Source organism: Miniopterus natalensis, chromosome 9 (genome assembly GCF_054644295.1).
Source record: "Miniopterus natalensis isolate mMinNat1 chromosome 9, mMinNat1.hap1, whole genome shotgun sequence".
Lineage (NCBI taxonomy): Eukaryota > Metazoa > Chordata > Mammalia > Chiroptera > Miniopteridae > Miniopterus > Miniopterus natalensis.
In genome coordinates, this window is record NC_142089.1 from 39,588,976 (window position 1) to 39,610,335 (window position 21,360).

The window sequence follows — 21,360 nt, forward strand, 5'->3', positions numbered from 1 at the left end:
AACACCATCCCCACAATCAATTCTTTATCCAGAAGAAAAGCTTACCTGATGTCCTTGGGGAGTTCTGGCAACTGCATTTTCTTTATCATGGCATAGTGGGAGATGGCCAGGACGGCCATCCCCAGACACTCGTTCTCGATGTCATGCCCATCCTGCTCCGTCTTGGGGTCTCGAATGGGAGCCAGGCATTTGACCAAATCATACTGTCCCTTTAGAGCAGAGGTGAGGAGAAATGAATTACCACTCAAGTTTCAAGTGTCCACCCATGTTTCTGATCTTGAGAGGAAGGTTCTCCACACAGGGAGGTGCTACCCAGAAAAGCAATACAACAATGAGACTAACACAATTGACACTTTGCAACAAACAAGTGCTGGCGAGGATGTGGAGAAAAGGGGACCCGTGTGCACTGTTGGTGGGAATGCAGATTGGTGCAGCCACTGTGGAAAAGTGGGAGGTTCCTCAAAAAATTAAAAATGAAACTGCCTTTTGACCCAGTGATTCCACTTCTAGGAATATATCCTCAGAATCCTGAAACACCAATCAGAAAGAATACATGAACCCCTATGTTCATTACAGTGTTACTTACAATAGCCAAGATCTGGAAACGGCCCTAATGCCCATCAGCAGATGAGTGGATAAAAAACTTGTGATACATTTACACAATAGAATACTATGCACCTATAAAAAGAAGGAACTCTTATTCTATCCAACAACATGGATGGACCTGGAGAGTATTATGCTAAGCAAAATAAGCCACCCAGAGAAAAGACAAATACCATATGATCTCACTGATATGTGGAATCTAATGAACAAAATAAAATAACAAACAAAATGGAACCAGAAGAGTGGATACATGATACAGACTGGTCAGTGCCCAAGGGGAGGGCTGTAGGGGTGTCTGGATAAAGAAAGTGAAGGAATTAGCTAAAGAACATATATGCATACCCCATGGACATGGACAATAGTATGATGAAGGCCAAAAGAGGGAGAGGTGCGGATGAGGAGAGGTGGGCAAAGGGGGGTGAGGGGAAACACCTGCAATAATGTCAACATTAAAAATTTTTAATAACAGCAAAAAAGATTGATAGTTTGTCTGACACCAAAGCTCTTTCTCAACAGCTGGGTATGACGGGGCTCAGAAGATGTTCTCACTCATTTAACAAATATTTACTGAGCATATGCTAGGTCCTGGTGAACAGCATGAACACACGGAAGCCCCTTCATGGTGCTTACCATATAAATGGTGAACAGTAGCATGTGCTAGGCTTGGACTGCATCAAGGCAAGGGAAGGTGACAGCTGGCCAGGGTTTGATTATTCACTAATTCCACAAGTACATACTGAGACGTCCTTGTCTAGGAACTGGGTATACGATGGACAGAGCACCATTCTGATGTAGACTTAGAGAAAGGGGAAGGAATGCACCTTCTACAGTGCCTCATTACCACATGTAAGTTTCTTTCAACATCTGCTGCTCAAGTTTCCAGCAGCAAAATGTATCACCAAAATACACCCCACCCCCTCACTGATGGGAGGTGCACAGCATTCCAAGAGCCAATGAGGGCTTCAAAAACAAAAAATAAAACCAAAAAGCAGTACCCACCACCTGCCATATACAGAGTGATGAAGGCAATGTCAATGCTAGCTGCCCTTCATGAAACCCTAACTTCAGTGCTAGACACTACGCTAGGTTCCTTTTATTTACTGTCACTTATCTTTACAACAGCCCTATGAAGTAGATGGTAAACTAACATCATCTCTACCTAACCAACATGGAATCTAAGGCACCAAAGGTTAAATAAATTCATTCACTCATTTGGTAGTTATTGATTATTGAGAACCAACTACAGGTCAGATGTTATTCTAGGCGATAGGGATATAGCAGTAAACCAAACAACATCCCTGACCTTATGGAGATTCCATTCTAAACAGAAAGAATAAACAAATAGAAATATATAACATCAGGTAGTTATAAAAAACAAAATCAAGTAGAAAGTATGGCGTGAAGGCCAGGGACTGGGTGAGTGGTGGGGTCAACAGTCAGACCTGGATGTGACTCAGGGCTGTGTTTCCTCAATACGTGCTACATCCACAAACAGTCTTCACTAACTTAAAAATACAGTACTCTTGAGGACTGGGAACTGTTTAGCCTTTCTCTAGCTTGAACAGAGGTAGCCATAATGTCTGGGGGTGGTGTTCCCACATAAATAAGCCACTCTTTTTCCCTGAAGGGACTTTACTTGAGTGGTTTTGGATGGAGGATTCTCACCACAGCAGTTCCCCTTCTTTCCAAGGTAGGACTTCTTCTTTCTCTCAGGTAAGAAAGGAACACTGACCACTTCCACATGCTACTGAACACAGACAACAATCATCTATGCCAGCAATGTGTGAAGAGCAGAACAAAAGTCGCAACTATTTTGTTCTGTAAACATCACTGTAAACCTCAAGTAACTCATTCCTGAAGCTCCAAAAGGTCAGATAATAATGCAATACTCAACTCGTATGGCACACTCTTCCTTTATACTTCCACTCCCCAAAAGGTAAAAGAATAAATCTCAGCTAGAAATATATAAAACTGGGAGGCTGAATTAAAAAAGACCAATCTGATAATGGCCAGTTCATTTTCTCTGCACAGCACTTCCCCAGGCTGTACACTTCTCTGCTGTGCGCATGGGATGGTGAGCAATCAGGAACTAAAGTTGTACCTGGAGTATAACTGTGACAAAATCACATATATGAAAGTATGTCCTAAGGAACTAATAAGATGCTATACATAAACATATATGTATGAGGCTGCTCACACAGCCTGTAACAGTGAGAAAATAACAGGGAAAACTTGAGAAAAACCACAAATGTCCAGAAATAAGAGATTAGTTAAATAAATGATGGCTTTCCTCTGGATTCCTCCTCATACTCAACTTCCTACCAAAAATCTCCACTTGTATGTCTCACAGGCATCTCCAAAAGAAGACATCTAATTCCAGTTCCTTCTCCAACCTGTTCCTCTCAGTATCCCCATTACCCATTCAAATACTGCCCAAAACAGAAATCTCAAATCTTTGATTCTTCAAAATCTCTTACCTTCCACAACCAGCCCATCAGCAAAACATATTAATTCTACCTCTAAGAGTAGTCAGAGATCCATCCATTTTTCTGTAACTCTCCTGACACTACACTAAAGCCAAACCAGCACCTTCTCCCACCCGGATCTATCAGAGCACCTCCTCAGCTGAAGTGTACTCTCAGCTGCAGCACAATCCACTTTCCATACAGCAAGAAGAATCATCATTTACTTCGAACATAAATAAAATCAAACCCTCTGAAGAGCTCTTAATCACACTCAGAGTAAGTGAAAATATAGCCCCTCACCAGCACATACAAGTGTGATCAGCTCCAGTCTCCCCCACCAGTCTCATTCCTTATCAGGGCCCTGCCCTTCTCCAGCACACTGATTCTTCTCAGGGCTCACCTACCTCAGGGCTTCCCACATTCTGTTCCCTCCATATCAGATGTTTTTAAAAGGACAGATTTTGCCCCTGAGGGGATATTTGGCAAAGTCTGCAGACATTTTTTTTATTGTCACAACTGGGAGGATGGTGGAAGCCAGGGGTTATGAGTAAATATCCTACAATAAGCAGTCCCTCACAACAAAAAATTATCCAGCCCAAAATGTCAGCAGTGCTGCTGTTGAAAATCTTTGCTCTACATAGAAGAAATCCTTTTCCCACTCCTCCCTTAGAATTGCACACTCTTTATTCTTCAAGATTTGGTATAAATATCACCTCTTTGAGGGACCTTTCCTGATCACACTGTTTAAGTTAGGTCTCCCTGGAGCACACCCCTCCCCATGGTCTCTATCACAAAAGCTTTTTCCTTCATAGCGCTTTGTCACAATTTCTTACGTATTACCTATGTATCATTTTATTTTATTTATTTATTTATTTTTTAAATATATCTTTATTGATTTCAGGGAGAGGAAAGGAGAGGGAGAGAAAGAGATAGAAACATCAATGATGAAAGAGTCACTGATTGAGCCCACAACCCGGGCATGTGCCCTGACCGGGAATCGAACCCCGATTGCCTGGATCCCAGGTCGACGCTCAACCGCTGAGCCACGCCCAGCCGAACCCTATGTATCATTTTAGTTGCTTGCTTGTTTTTTGTTTGCCCAACTTGACTTTATGTCTGATGCCTGCAGAGACCATGTCTGTCTTGTTCACAGTATTTGCAGTGCCCCAGCAAAGAGTATACACTCGGGAAATATTTGTTGAATAAACAGATTATTATGAAGTCATTGAAATAACACAGATCTATATTTTAAATTGACAGGTGAAGGACCATCAAAAGGATGAATAAAAAAGCAATTTATAAAATGATATAAACAGTAAAATGTTTTCAAAAACAACACAGTGCACAACACATATCTGCACGGTACAATCAAAAAGCACAAAAACAAAAATGTTATATGAATATATATTTTATATATATGCTATCTCAGGGTAATGTAATTTAGATGACTCTAACTTCTCTCTGGCTTGTTCCTAGTGTCTGATCTTCCTACCGCCACTGTGACTCAGAGTGACCACCCCCTTCCTCCCCAAACGTTACTGTGACTGCCGAGAAATGCCTTTGTTAGCCCCACTGAACTACACCTTCCCTTGCTTACAGGTTCCCTCTGCACTCTCCACAGAAGGCTGCAGATGAGAAGTAAAATGGTAGGAGGTGAAGGGGAAAGGAAAGCAATGGGGAACAAGTGAAGTCTAGAAAACCCACAGCGGGATAAACAGCCCCCTAGAACACAGAATTGCTGCCTTCCCCCTCTTCACTTGGGGCAAGTTCAGGGGTGGCAAGAACTGCCCACAGAAGAGGTCAGAAAGTATCCTGGCTACCACCAAGTTCAGCTGCTGCAGGGACTCTGAACCTTACAATGCCTCACTCATTCCATGAACTCCAGGTTCCCCTGGGCCCAAACTTACCTGAGCAAACAGATACTCCAGGGAGCTGGCGTCAAGAAGAGGAGTTGCATCTGGAACTTTTTTTTTCTCGTAGCCATTTTTCTGCTTCTTTGGAGAATGTCGCCACACTGACTGCTCATTATCATTGGTCCCATGCCAGTTGGTAAAATAGAACCTGGAACGTAGTAAAATAATGTCAATTGTGGAAACGGAGACCTTGAAATATTTGGGAGAGGTGTCCTGGTTCCACTGGAACTCATCAGCGCCCAAGGCCAACCCTCACTGAGAAGAAAGCAGACAGACCTTTCATCTGTAGCACACTTCAAAGCTTATGAGGTCCTTCTCTCTTCATTCTTACAACACTCCGTGAAAAACGTCCTGCTAGAACCTCATCTATGACTCAGAGAGATAAAGTGACCTCCTGAAGATCACAAAGACAGCTCCTGTAACTTTCACTGTCTTCCTAAATAGGAAAACACTGCTGATGAAGTAGAGGCTAGCCCAGCAACTCCTTACCTTTAATAATGCCATCTTGCCTTGAATCTAAAACATTTTATTCACATTTTAACATTTCTGTAATCTAGTGTCATCACACAGCCAAAAGGTACAGCTAATATGGCAGTGTTTCCTATTTCTCAAATTGCTGTTAATAAATTGATGATTCATGTTATAATAAACAGAATTTTAAAACAGGAGAAATAAATGAACATTAATTACTTTAAGTACCAGCTTGTAGTGTTGTGAATTAAATTAATAAGCACTTTATATACAGTATGCCATTTAACCCTCAAAGCAACTATACCAGATAGATTTCATTGTTTCTATTTTACAGAGGAAGAAAACTGAAGTTTCAAAAGGCTAGGTGACCTAAGACTACAAACCTGTTCTCTTAACTGCCACTTTCCTTTGCCGCCTGTAAGAGAAGCACAGGAGTCCTGGAATGTGTAAGAATGACTGAGCCAAGCTGACCCAGGCCATCTCTAGGATATAGACTCCACTGGTTCCTGGTCTCTCTCCCTTGACATGCCCATGTGCTAATGAAAAACAATCACAGCACGGAGAAACAACAAATAAAATTGCCTCCCCAAAAAGAACTGCCCTACACCTCAGACACTTGTCACTGTGCTGTATCTGCACAGCCTAGCACATGCGAGGCCCTGTGATGCAAAGGGTCTCAGAAAAAGCACAGTCCCTGCCCTTGGTGAGGTTCCCTGTCTACATATCCACATGGCAACCAATTCCAACAATAATAATAAAGTCACATACAAGGGGGCACATCTCATAAGCAGGACTACACTGTGATTTTCATGGGCCCCATACACTTTTCCCTTCCTCCACCGATTGGCTGATTCCTGCATGCACACCAACCTAGAATCAAACTTGCAACCTGTGTATGTGCCCTGACCAGGAATCTGAACTATGACCTTTCAGTGTACAGGACAACACTCCAAAGAACTGAGCCACACTGCCCAGGGCTATTTATTGATTTGCGAGAGAAAGGAAGGGAGAGGAAAGGAGAGGAAGGGAGAGGGTGATAGAGGCAGAGATCAATTTATTGTTCCATATATTTATGCATTCATTGGTTTCTTCTTGTATATGCACCTGATTGGGGACCGAACCTGCAACCTTGGCGTCTTGGGACAATGCTCTAACCAACTGAGCTACCCAGCCAGGGCAAAGTTATATTTTATACCTGTGTATGTACAAAGACAAACAGAATCTATGCTGGATTATATTAATTTTTTCCTGATTTTAAATGAAATTAAACACTTTTGTGGGCTCCCCCAGGCACTGTGCCTAATAGATAAGTTGTCCCTGGACATCAGAGAGTCTCAGATAAGATGCCAAAGGAGTCCCAAGGAAGGAGAAGCTGGCCTCTGCTACCAGGGAAGGTGGTAGGGAAGGGAGAAAGGGCTGGGGAAGGAAAACTGGAACCAGAATAAATAAATGCCATGCTATAGAGCCTGGATATATGTAGCAAGCAGAGGAAAGATCACAAGGCAAGCCGATGTGAGGCAGGATCCCCTTGGAAGACAGCCCTATGGAAGAAATGAGAGAGGCCAAGAGACAAGTAGATGCTATGGCAATAGTCTGGGCAACGACGTGAGCTTTCTGAGGGTAGAGGCCTCAGCTGTCTTGCTCAACACTGAATCCCTAGTGCCTGGCAGATAACAGGTGCTTAATACATGCTTGTTGGATGAATAAATATCAAATGAATGAACTAATTCAGGGGGTAGAAATTAACATGGAGAAGAAAGAATGGATAAGAAAGTTACTTTAAAAGTAAAATCAACATTTTTAAACTTCCAGGGACTCTATACTTGTAACTTATGAAAGTGACTGTGGGCTTTGGTGTCTCTTGCTCACACACAGAAAGTACCACATATCCAAGGAGTCCACATGCAGCATAAATCACACCTGCAGGAATTGTCCCTTCACCCACCTACATGGCACAGGATCAGGCACTGGTAACAGAAGCCTGGCTCTATCAGCCGATGAAGAGGCTGGCATTCATGCTGTCCTCAGGCCAAGGAGCCTGCTCTTCAAGGCCTGAGTAGAGCACAGGCCCAGAGGACTCAGCTGGGATCTGTTCTCCACGACAGGCAGAAAGTTAAGAAGTGAACCAGCTCCACCAGCTGAGCAGACACAGGAAAATCTGACACTGGAGCAGGAAAAAAAATAGACAAAGATACGTAGACAAAGATATGGCCAACTCCTCTGACTGCTGAGGAATATCCAAAATGGAGCATTCTGTCATTCAAACAATAACTGAAAATCTACTATAAGTTCTGGAGGTCTGCCCCGAAAGCAATAGGTAACAGTCTATGCAGGATGATGAAGATAGTAGCTAGAAGCGTCTGCGTGCTCACCATGTGCCCACACTCCATCACATAAAGGTTTGAAGCACAGCTCTGACAGATGGGCAAGAAGGACAGGTAAATTCTGTCTGATAGTGGAGGAAGATGGTGATCAGAGAATGAGAATTATGTGCACTATGAAAGGTGACCTAGGACAAGAGGAAAAAGGATCTCAAGGAAAGAGGAAATTGTCTGAAAGAGAAGCACTGAGATAGATTTTCCCTCAACAAGTCCAAGCCATGGCTTCTTCTACATCTCACTGCATCTCTGTGATAGATAGTCCTTGGGCCTGGTAGAGCCAAGGGCCCAACACACTCCTTTTGGGCAGAATGCAATCTTCAATCCATCAGAACAAGGACATTCTTTAAGGCTGCTCTCTGAGCCCTATAGAACAGCTTTGGCTCAGGAGCCTTTTGGACAGTATAGGACAAGAAAATCAAAGATAATGCGTAGCTTCTCCACTTCACTCAAGGCTGAACAGAGCCTAAAACAAAGCTAGATCTCTAGAAATTGCCTCAAGTCAAAGGCTTTCTTTCTATCTAGTAAGGTGACAAAACCAAAAATACAAAACAAAACAAAGTTAAAGCAGTGACTGCCAAAATCGGCATCTGCCTAATTTTGTCCTAATCCTAATAAGAGAAAACGAGAATTACACTGAATTAATTTTTCTTTTTTTTGGTTAATCCTCACCCAGAGACTATTTTTTTTATTGATTTTTAGAAAGTGGAAGGGAGGAGGTAGGGTGAGGGGGGGAGGAAGAGAGAGAGAAAGAGAGAGAGAACCATCAATGTGAGAGACAGGCATGGATTGCTTGCCTCCTGCATGCAACACCCCACCGGGCAGGGGATCAAACCTACAACCCAGGTACATGCCCTTGACCAGGAATCGAACCTGTGATCCTCTGGTGCACAGGCTGACTCTCTTAAATACTGAGCCACACCAGCCAGGGCACAGTGAATTAATTTTTAAAATTAATTATCAGGGTGTTCATCAAACTTAGGCCAAACACTTAATTCCTAATGTTATAACATGTTAATGGGAAAAAAGAAAGACTATCATAAATAGATGTAGTATGATAGCTACCTAGATTCCTTTTCAGAATGATGTGGCAGAATAACGCAATAAGAAAGGAGGAAGAGACAGACAGGTAGACCTATCAATCAAAGACAGGCCTTCCTTGCAAGTTCTCGAGAAAATTATGTTACAGATAACTGCCTAGTCTAAGCTTATGTACAGATGTTTTACATAACAAATTCTCTTCAGGTTTTTCCAGAAATTTACCAATGGATAATGAAATCCATTTAGATGGGGAGAAGAAAACTTTTTTCTTAAAAAGGAATAAAGAATATGCTTATCTTACATTAAGATATAAAACAATAATTATCAAAATCATTATCTAAAAACAGAAAACTATAATTGAAGTACAAGATTATATCCCAAAATAGAACTGAGATTCCACTGAAATAGTCGCCAACAATTATTTTCATATTACACCTTCTTTAGTGGTGAGATTATGAGGTTTCAAAATTTTTGTAGTTTGTTGTAATGCAAATGTTTGAGCTTAGGGTGGGATCTTTTTTTCCCAATTTCAAAGAGTCTGCGGTAAAAACACAATATCCTGTTGAAGCACAACGTCAGGTACAAAGTCAAGGTGCCAAAAATGAAGCAACTTGCACTTCCTGGCAGCTAACAGACTGGGGAGCAGGAAAAGACAGCTGTCTATAGTGAGGCAATTCACACAACCAACAAAAACAAGTGCCTCCAACAGGGCTCTGTACCAACAAGGTGATTCACTAGTTGTGTGACTTTGGGAAACTCACTTCTCTTTTTGGGACATCAATTTCCCCCTAAAAAGTTGGAAGAGTTGAATTAGGTAAACTCGAGTCTCTTCCAAGTTCCAATTTTACCATTCTAGATTTCAAGCCAAGTAGAAAAACCTAGAGGGAAAGAACCAGAACTCAATGACATGCTCCCATCCTAGACTGGTAACTGCAAACACATGTTTAAATGCTGGATGATACAGTCAATCCCCAGGCCACAGAAAGCAAGATTATACTTTGAAAAACAAATCCAAATATAGTCAGAAAGCTCAGCTGGGTATGCGGGGGTGAATGTTTCGCTAAATCTGGGGCATGAAATCTCACATAGCATATACCTCTCTCCTCATAAGGTGAAACCTTGGGTGAGTACAGAAAGAAGAGAAAAAGTCAGCCCTACGATGATTATCAAGAAAAGTAAATCTGGTTCAGCTTCCTCTGAGAAAAACATCCAGGCCATTCTGGAATGGAAACAACTCTACTGACTTCCAAAAGGAAATGGCAGCTAAGATACTGTGGAGAGCCTCTGAGATCCCCAAGGGCTTTTGTCCCTGCATTCCATCAACACCTGAGCTAACATACTGATTTAATCACATCTCTGTAAGTTAAGATCCTACCCTATTTATGAGTTCCTTTGCTAAATACACATGTTAACTTGTGTTTAACTACTATCTAACCACCATACTCTCAATTGTAGGTACAGAACAAATATGTTTATAAACTCAAGAGACTACAGCTATGAGGTACTGACTGACTATGCCACCTTGGGAGGCTTTGTGACATTTAACACGGTCTACAACGTGGGAGAAAAGGCAAGTAAGTACCCATCGGAAGAAAAATTACAGCCCCCCTAGACAAAGCCCTCAGAGATGGGTCCAAACACTCCCACTCCCCAGAGCAAGGCCAACCTAGAACTTCCAGGAGACCACTTTAGGCAGTGCTTCTCAAGCTCCTTAGCTGCAACTTTTAGTAAGAAATATATTTTATCATATGATCACCTTGTACATACGTATGTATTATATGTATCTCCAACAAAAGTTTTCAAAAACAACATTCTTAGGGTATGTATATATGCTGATATTATCTATTCTTGCCTGTTTCTTGTTTAAGAAAATTCTGGTGACAACTCACTAAATAAATTCATAACCATGACTCACCATTTGAAAAACTCTGCTACAGTACACTAGTTCTATTCAAAATACCCTCTGCATCATAACAATTTCTTTTCTATACTGTCACAGAGGAAGGTGATCAAATTAATCTTGAATTGTAATCCAAATACTGAAGAAGTCCTTTCTCATACCAAGCATTGACGAAGCTTACAAATTACAAAAATGACTACAATATTTCTTGGTAAGTGACTCAGGGCTCCAGGCTAACCATCATCCCTCCCTGCAAGAGGAAGCCAGGCAAGTACTCATACCTCATCCGGTAGTGAAGCCGAAGCGAAGTCTTGTCGTCAACTGTGATGGTGCGATTCGGAGCATACCAAAGCTTGGTGCTCTCATCATATAGGGCAAAGAGGTTGTGGCACAAAGGAGAGATAGCTGGGGAAAAGTAAAGAACATATCAAAAACCGAAGGCAGATACATTTGGCTGTTTCCAATGCATGACAGATGCAAAGATAGGAAATTCTCTTATCCAAAAAGAATCTAGGTCACATTCATATCTTCTTAGGGCAGGTAAGACTTCCAACCATGTTCAATGAAGCAGTTTTAATCAAAATCATTAACAACTATGGCTCCCCAGGAATATGCATTGTAGTTCCTAGCAAATCAGATTAAAACATTTTTAAATGTATGTCTCATATTTCTCACTAGTGTCTATAACACAGTCTTACCAAAACCTGCTTTTAAAAAAGGCCATCTGAGAGGTTCCCAGACCCCAACCTGGTGTTCACCTTGCTAATCATAATCAGAAACATTCTTAGAGTTTGAGAGGTCCCAGTCTGGCTCATACAAAAAATGTTTAAACAACTCTAACATACTGTGATTATACATTAAAGATGCAAAGAAGTTTCTGGTAGTAGCACATGAAATTATGTGTTAGAATAAATAACCAAAGTGATTTTTGTCAGTGATTAAAATCTATTACCATTAATAATAAATATACTTAAGTACTCTGTAGAGTTATCATAAATATTCTTAGTAGTCAACTAAGAAGAAGCTGTATGCTTAACAAAGGTGGTCTAATAAGCTCCCTTGCCTCCCCACCCCACCAACTGCTTCCTCTAAACAAAAAGGAAAAGATAAGGGAGACTCTGAGCCAGGAAAGGACCTTTTCACTCACTTCTGAGCCCATGATTACAATTACACAGACCTGTAATCTAAAAAGCAGGTGGAGAAGGGAGGAAAATGACTGCAAATAATCAACACTGACTGGTATTTTCATGTGCAGCCAGGTATCAAACTAAGACATGGTGAACTTAACCAAAAACAATTCAAGAATATGAGGTAACTGGTCCTTGGTTCCCAAATCAGACATCTGAAGTGAGACAGGCAGTGATGGCAACTCTCACCAGCCCTGCCCACCTAGGCAGGGACCCTCTTCAATGAGCACAATGGGTTAAGAAGCTACAACCGCTTTGACATCTCGATGCCTCTGATCAAATACCTCATTTCAATTCCTGCGTCTCAAGTTATTTGGGAGTGACCCCTTCAGAAGTGATTCTCCTCCTTGTAGCAGAGAAGATGGAGCTAAACTTCAAACAGCACTCTCTCTTGGGACCATGGGCAAATGGCTTTTGGGTTCAGTATTGTTTGGACAACATTTCAGGTACACTATAGTTTTCATTCACAAATTGGCTTTTGTGGACTGGCCTAGAAACCTAGCCTTCCTTCATACATACCCATATTTGAATGTGCACTGACATATATATTTGAAGCATAATTTATTTATAATCATGGATCTGTATGTAATTCTATCACCCATCTGATTCTAATATTAGTATTTCTAAATAGGAAGATCAAAGATATATTTTTATATAAAAGTATGGAATAATAGTGATACTAACATTTACTTAGGGCTGTCAGTCATTAGGCTAACATATGCTACATTTATTATCTTTAAATCCTCCTACATCTAATGAGGTATTATTTCTGCCATTTTACAAATAAAGAATCTGTGGCTCCTGAAATTTAGTCTGATTCAAGGTTATTCAGCTAGTAAAATGCAAAGTTGGGATTTAAGCCAAGATACAACTACTGAGGAGGCAAAATAATGAGAGCTAAAAATACAAAAATTTGCCATATAATAGCAAAAAACATGGAAGAAAACAATACCACCCCCAAACATCACTTACTATAATAATGATGAGCTACAAGAATGTGTGGCATCCCAAAGTCACGCATTTTCAAAATTAATAAATTTTTGTTACATTCTCCTGAGTCAGTTAAAATAGAGACCGCTCATTCTCCATAGACTGGGCTTAGAAATGGATGCCCCAAACTGGCTGGCTGGTCCTGAGCCCAGGGTTACAGGAGATCCAGCGACTGTGGCTGTCTTTGGACTCACAGGCTTGCTCATTTCCCTCAGCAGCAGTGCCCTGACCTTTCTCTAACTACAGTCCAACACTTGTGTGTAAATGATCCTTGCTCACAAATTGAGGTTTATACCTGCTGTGCTGATGGCAAGAAGCTTGGCAAAGACAAATACTATAAACCAATCTCAAGGGAGAAGAGATGCCTTAAAAAATATTTTAGATGCATCAATTTACATCTAGTTGTTTCGCTAATTACAAATATTTTTAAAGCTGATGTCTAAAGCCAGTTCCTTATATACTTTGCTATCTAGTCAAAGTAACTGTAGAATATTAATGCATTTCTCCCTTATAATCTATAGCTCAACCAATTTTACCTAGTGTTATGTTTAGTTAGTAAGGGTCTGCTATACCTCTCCCTATAGCGCCAGTCTCTCTTTTTTTTAAATTAAAACTCTGGTATTTAAAGCATTTTAGGCAGAAAGATATATATCAGAAAGAAAACAGGTTTTCTAGACAAGTTGTATTATAAACAAGGAAGATGATTCTTGAAATAATCATACTATCCCCACAGAGTTGTTCTGAGGGCTAAAGATGATATAAATAAAACATGGAGCGGACTGTCGTCATCATAGCTAGTGATCATACCTTTTCATCTACATAAAATGAATTGATTGTATTTTTTATTTATTCATTCCTCACCTGAGGATATGTTTTTATTGATTTGAGAGAGAGAGAAAGAGAGAGAAACATCAATGTGAAAAGCATTGATTGGTTGCCTCCTGTATGCACCCCAACCGGGGGATCAAACCTGCAACCTAGGTGTGTGCCCTGACCAGGAATCAAACCCACCACCTTTTGGTGTACAGGACAATGCTCCAAACAAATAAGCTACCCAGCCCAGGCTGAGTTGATTTTTTTTAAAAACAGCTTTATTGAGATGTAATTTACATACTACAAAGTCTACCCGCTTTAGAGGTATAATTCAATGAATTTTAGTATATTTACAGAGTTGTCACTACAGGATCTAAGTGGATTAGATCTCTAAGTTTCTATGACATGACTTTGTCATTTAAAAGTTGGAAGGCAAAAACTGCCACTGACCCCCAGTTTAAAGGATAATGAAAAGAGCTTTATTTTGTTATTTGGTTTGGTTTCCGCCTTCTGAAGGAAACAGACTACGTTTAGTAAGACGAGCCTCACTTTTAAAAAAATGGGTTTTGTTCACAGCCTCACTGTCCTTTTCACAACTTGGCAATCTGACCAAGCCACAAAGTGACACTCAATTTCTCACTTCACCTCAGCATCACATGGGTGGGGGTGGGAGGAGGAGGCAGGTCAGAGCAGCAGGATGAATCATACTTTTAAGAAGTTTTGAACAATTACAATGATATTGAGAGATGCCAGTTACTGAGCCTCTGACTTTGTGCTAGGTGCTTTGCTCATTTAGTGCTGATACTATTCCAATTTCACAGATGTGGGGAAATAAAACTAAGCCTCCAGGGAAGGCAAGCATTGTCCCTTGGAAAGTGAAAAGTGAAACTCTCAGAATTCAAGTCACTGGCCTAAGGTAAAATTCAAGTGGCAGAGGCAGGGCAGAATCTCTGACTCCCAGAGTCCAGCCTCTCTCCACTCAACATCAGGGGCAGAGACACCCAGATCTGCTTCTAGGATGATGTGCCACCCAAAACTGCCCTGAGCCCAGGGCAGCAGCCAGTACTCACAGCACTCCTGCGCTGCCCTGATGCACAGCTCCTCCGCGGTGTATTCTCCGCTGCCCAGCCGCAGGGGCTCCCTGTCCGTCAGATAGAAGAGCACTTCTACCCCTGGCTCAGGGGCCTCCAGATTCACCTCGGTCTTCTTGGAGCTCCTCATTTTAGCACAGAAAGCCATGGCATTGCAGTCCTCTTTTATATTTAGATACTGCAAGGGAAAACAAGACTATGGTCATGCCATGTACTAAAAGTTCCAATGGTAAAGAGAGTGTTATGAAGGTAAGCAAGCAGAAATATGTGTAGTATTGGGTAAGTACCTCTCTCTGCCCTTTCCCTCCCTGAAAATCAAATGCATCACAGCTTATGAGAGGTGAAACTGGAAAATAATCAATTACACATTCTATTTAATTTATTATGGTCAGACCATATTCTCAAAAATCAGAATCATTTTAGGCATGGCTTAAATTTATTTTCTCTATTTGCACACAAGCTATAGCTGAAAAATGTGGTTCATTCTGAAACACTGATGTTAATGATACTAACATTGCTGCTAATTCTACTGGAATCATTTCATTTTTGAATAGAGCTATGGCATGAGTCACACTGTCTTATAATTTTATGTCTGTCTCACTAACCTGCAAGCTCAGTAAAGGCAGTAACCATGTCTTATCTATCCTCATGCCCTCAGAAGCCAGCCTAGGGCTGGCTCTTACACAGTGTACACAAAATGACTAGGAACTCATGTTCATAAACTACATGGAAGGGTCATGAAAATTAATAAATGGAGCCAGGTCCCCAGCACCCCATGGGCAGGCAGGAGGATGGGCAACACACTGTGGCAGAATGAGGGTGGGCAGCCTTGCTTTGAAAAGGTCAGAATCCTCTGGTGAGAAACTTGCAGAAAAGCCATTTATGTGAGCTTCCTAAAAGGGGAAGGCACCTACGATCAAAGAGCCAACCTCAGCAACTTAGTCTCGGGCAAGGACAGAAAGAAAAGGGAAACAAGGGAAACCCCTACACGATTTTTCTTCCTCTCTTCACCTCAACACCAATGGCCTACAACCTAATTTCCCTGACCCGAAGTCACAACTTTTCTCCTGCCTGCCAAGCCAGCCTTCACTTAGTCTCCAAAGTAATCTCTGTAACACAAGTCAGATCTTCCAAAGGCCCCCCACTAATCTACACACTGATCTCAAACTCCTAACAGAAGCCCTGTGTGACCTGGCCAGCTAGCCTCACTAGTCTCAGCTTCTATTACTCCCAGCCTCTTACTTGATGCTTCACACCCACCATCTTCTTGTTACCTGCCCCCACCCCGAACCCTCCCACCAATGCCGTTTTTATCACCTTCCTGCCTTTGCTCATGTGGATGCCTCGACCAAGACTACCTTTCCACCTCGACCCTTTTGGGGCAAACTTCAACTCTCTTTAGAACTCAGCTCAGATGTTAACTCCTCCAGGAAGCTGCCTCTGAACCCTCATCCCGTTCCCTAAGTTAGATGCCTTCTCCCACAGCACACTGCACTAACAACACTGACTTACTACTGCTTTATTCATGTGTCTGTCTCTCATTTGCACATGCTGTGAATTCCCTTGGGACAAGGACTGTGTCATTCATCTTTGTTTCCCAATACCTAGCACAGAAACTTCTATGCTTGCAGAATGCCCCAAGGAAGCTCCTCAAAACAAGTCACACAGGATGGACAATAGTCACACCAAATTCATGTGCTTGGTCTATTAGCTGCCCTGGTGAGCTAAGATAGTTACAGGAGGGGCATAAACTAGGTATGCCTGAATGCTACAAACTGAGAGGCATTGTTTTACTCGTTTGATCTCTAAACTGAGTCTGAAAGCCAGAGTCTGCCAGAAACCAGGGTGAAAGACTAAGCTCATAACTTACTTTGAGATTCAGATCAACTGTTAAGAAAGTTCTAGCCCAGCTGAGCATGGCTCAGCGGTTGAGCGTCGACCTAGGATCCAGGAGATTGGGGTTCAATTCCCGGTCAGGGCACATGCTCAGGTTGCGGGCTGCAGCCAATCAATGACTCTCTCATCACTGATGTTTCTATATCTCCCTCCCCCTCTCTCTGAAATCAATATATATTTTTAAAAAAAGAAAAGAATTTTCTTTTCTTTTCACCCCACAATGAAAAACAGAGATGGAAAACAGAGTAGCTAATGTCTGCTTCCTAATTTGAGATAAGCCTTTGTCCTTGAGATTCTATACAGACATGGTAGGGGAAGAAATCAAAGACAGTGTGATACCCTTTCACCCTGAGTAGATAATCAGGCAAGTACGCATAATTGTATATATACACACAAGATGTGGCACCATTTGAAATGGGGGGAAAAAATACAACTGACAATGTCTAACAGGAGAGGACTCACTAAACAAAATAAGTAACAGCAACAGGAATACCATGCAGCTGTTTAAAAAAGCTGACATAAAGTTATATGAACCAACACTGGAAGATGTCTATGACATACTATAAAATGAAAAAAAAGCATCATATGTATATTATGATCTTTTGGTTATATATATCCACAATCTGGTAAAACAGACAATACAATTAACAGCGGAAAATATCTAGGAGGGATTACAAGGGAACTTTAGCTTGTACTTTGTACTTCCAATACTTTTGTACTCAGGGGTTGTTTTTTTTTAAATGCTAGTTGCCTCTCACTTTGGCCTTTTATTTTTAGGTTAACACCACCAACCCATCAGACACACTGAGAAAATTATGAAGCAAATTCTTTTCTTTTTTTCTACTTCAGATAAACATTTATTAACATCTATGGCACCTAAGACCATGGGATTTTTTTAAAGCAGCACATTCTACATTTGAAATGAACAAAAATTAAAATACCAATATTTAAGAACTAAAGGATATATATAGTACAGGTAGCCCTACAAGTTCAAGATCGTTTTCAAGATCATTTTTAAAAGCTATTTTGTTTTGTCTTTAATATGCAAATATACATACCTGCATTTATTCGGCTGTCCAATGTCCCCCAAAAGCAGACTGGATTTTCTTCTCTATTTTGCAAAGCCCGTTCCAAGCTGAGCTAAACAAAGATAAATAAATAAATCAGCTGCAGAAGTAACTGCATCAGAAAAGAAGGAGGCACTTCTTTCATTAGGGAGGTAGCCCAAACCAGAAGTGGGCAGAAAAAAGCATTTGGGAGGAGGGGGAAAACACATTGATGAGGACACTGAGGGGACAGAGAGGCAGCTTAGGGTGTAAACACCAAAGATGATGTTATTCTCATTGCTTCAGGAAAGGAAGCCGGGGACTTTTGCTTCCTGGCGCAGAGTGCCTGTCCACTGTAAGTGAAGACTGTGCACCTTTTCCATCAACCACCTCTCTCCTGAGGCTGTGAACAATAGTTTAGGATGCTCAAAGACATGCCCTCTTATTTCCTATTTCCATTTCCTTTAGAATTACCCTCCTCCAAAAGCGGTCTGTCCTTGGCCTCATTTTTACAGTGAAACCAATATATGGTATGATGAAAGGGGAGGGCCTAGGAAAAATCTGACAACGACTTCAGTTCATCAAGCATTCTCACTTGAAAACTTAGGTAGCAAATAAAGCTGCCTCCCAACTCCCCAACCTTACCTCAAAGCCTACTAAAGATGACTAAATATCAGCTTGGTTCTGTAGAATTAAAGTGCCTCACAGCCACCCACTCAACCACATACACCCCCGAAACCAACCCCCCCCCCACACACACACACACACACAGATCTGTATTGTTTTAACAATTTTCTTTGGTGTTGCTCACAAATTCTCTTTTTCAACAGCAGAGTCAAATTATTTTTGCAAATAAGGAGCAACTACCCTTAGTGATCTGAAAGTAGTTTCCAAGTTAATACAGGTTATTGTCTCAGTTTTCTGTCTGTCATACAACACATTTTATCAGCATTCAGCTTTAGGAAGAGCACAGTTCCAGGTGTAACGCGGCAGAAGTGGAGGGGGACTGGAGAGAATGACATGAGGATGGGTTACCTCTGAGGCTGCAAGGCCACTGCTCCCACAGTACCTTACAATCCAAGTGGGAAGTGACACAAAGGAAAACATAAAAGCGATTTAAAATCAATACTGTGTCACGATGTCATCTTCTGCACCTCTAGCTAACTGGTGACTAACACTGGTGAGGGCTAATTTGGGAAGACTTTCTGCAATGGATAAGACTTAAGCAAAAGTAATGATAGGAGGCCAGGCAGATACAAGTTTGAATTTTGATGTGACAACTTTGACTCAGCTATTTTTACATGGAAAATTTTAACAAGATTCAAAGAACAAATCATTAGACTTTCAGCTTTTCAAATGTAATATAATCAATTGTTTTAATTATGTGAATAGATATCCTGCTCTGCATCAAAACAACAACCTGAAATTAGCACATGCTAATGCCTTGCTTCAGCTCAGAAGCAGGGTTTTAAAAGTCACATTTAGGAGATTCATTCAACAAGTATTTTTTGAGCACTTCTAAGTGCCAAAAACTGAGCTATATCAGGAGGCCACAACAAGAGTGATATGGTCCCTGATCACATGGAGCTTACAGTCTACAGGACTAATGGAATCAAACAAAAATGCACAGAAACAGGTAATTACAAAGAGCTTAAAATGTGCTGAAGGAAAAAGAGAGCTCATATAAGAAGAATGTGATCTAGCATGGGGCTCAAGAGGGAAGTAATACTGACCTAAGATGTAATGGCTATCTGGGGAGGCGGGGAGAAAGCAGTCTGGGTGAAGGGTTAGCATGTGCAAAGCCCCTGTAGACAGGAGGAACCAGTCTGGTTCCTCCAGCTTCAAGAATAGGAAAATCCCTCCAATACCCCTTTTTACATCTGGGTAAAGATCAGCACTAGCCAATTTAGCAGCAGTACTTGCCAAAAGCATGTCTGGGATCTTTCTACCCCAGGTTTCATACAGCATGCCATTATAATTTGCTGCCAAGGATGAATAAAATTTAACCAGATGAGCTCCATGCTTTAAAGCATTAAGAAGCCCATCTCAAACCAGGAAGGGGGCACATACTCGGAGCCTTTTAGAGCAGGAAGAGACCTATAAGCTCCACCAGGTCCAGGCTCTTTAAATATGCACCATCAGATCACATGTTACTTAAACTCAGAGAAGTTGTGGGGTTGCTCTGGGCCTCAAGTAAGATTTGAGGATCAGACTAAAATCACTAAGAGTCTTCTAAAACTTGGATTCTGTGAAAACCTGCAATCAAGCAGAGTTTGGTGTTTCCATTATTCTTTTTCCACTGTGAGCAACATTATATCGAATGAAATCACATTGTACCTAATTTCCAAACTAATCTCCAGTATTACTGGACAGGATAAAAAATGGTATCAATTTGTGATGCTTAGCTTAGAGATTAAACTCTGAGAAAACAAGATCAGCAACAGAATTTCCAGACAATATGCATGTACTGTGATGTTGTATATGCTGATTCAGTAACAACAAAATTCCTATTCTCAGGAAACTGACATTCTAACTAAAAATGTGAGAAGCTTAATAGACATGTATCATCCTAAGCACTTAAATAAACCTAGGACTGCTGATCCAATTCAATTCATATGCAATGACAATTGTCCTCACTCAGGATGACAAGCAGTCTTTGGTGCTACAGCATTTGTGTAATGGCTTAATTCAAATAACAATTCTTTCCAAATACACCAAACAATACGTTCTAGCTACTTATTTTTACAACAGGTAGGAAAAGAGCAAGGTCAGTTTATAAATACTTTGGATAATTCCAAGAAGTCTATTAAAGTTTCTTGCTATAAGATGCAAAAAGAAAATCTTTAATGTTAGAAAAACTGACCAGTTGGAATCACACAATGCCCTTTAAAAATAACATGATTCACTGGGTTCCACTCCCAACTCAGATGAACACAATGAAGCTCAGAAAATGGGAAGGATAAAAGTGAGTAATCAAAAGCTTTTTGATGACACGCAATGAGTTCCTCCACCCTAATTTACTTATAAATTTTCTAGGATTTGAAAGGAAATGTCTTTCCATGACAGAGGATTAATTTTGTGGCTCAATCTTGTAGTTGCCACTTTACATAGAAGAAAAAAAAGGGGGGGGGGATTTTTTAGATTCTCAATTTTTTTAAAATTTATAAAATCTTATGCAAGAGACAGGAACATCTGACACATTCTGAATGAGGGAAAAGTAACAGAAACTAAACATAATCCTATGAGCCTGACCAAGGACTAAGCTGCAAGAGGCGGGACATCACAACTGTTTTCCAAAATGCACCATTCCAGGGATCTATTTCTGAAGATACTGAAACCCTCTTGTATTTTCAAGGACATCCTTTGAAATATAGGTATCTATATAAGGAAGAACATACAATTAACTTCGGAATAGTGAAGAAAAGAGACATAAAAACAGACCATCTTAATATTCACAAATATGATCATCAGAATATTAGTGCTTCCGGCCAAAGGCCACTGCCAGATTTATATGACGAAAACAGAATGGATGACGCTTAAAATCAATGACAATCAAAATAAAATAC

The 21,360-nt window shown here is 40.9% G+C and overlaps 1 protein-coding gene across 1 annotated transcript in view; it reads right to left on the reverse strand.

Annotated features, from left to right (window-relative positions):
- The window catches only part of JAK1 (Janus kinase 1), a 53,543-nt gene extending 35,655 nt beyond the window's left edge, over positions 1-17,888 (reverse strand). Inside the window, exons 1-5 of the mRNA XM_016208370.2 lie at positions 17,807-17,888; positions 14,832-15,030; positions 11,053-11,176; positions 4,976-5,129; positions 46-209 (exon numbers count right to left, since the gene is read on the reverse strand). Of these exons, the coding sequence (XP_016063856.2) occupies positions 46-209; positions 4,976-5,129; positions 11,053-11,176; positions 14,832-15,030; positions 17,807-17,812 (647 nt within the window). The 5' untranslated portion in view covers positions 17,813-17,888. The remainder of the gene's footprint in view (positions 1-45; positions 210-4,975; positions 5,130-11,052; positions 11,177-14,831; positions 15,031-17,806) is intronic.
- Between the last annotated feature and the right edge of the window lie 3,472 nt (positions 17,889-21,360).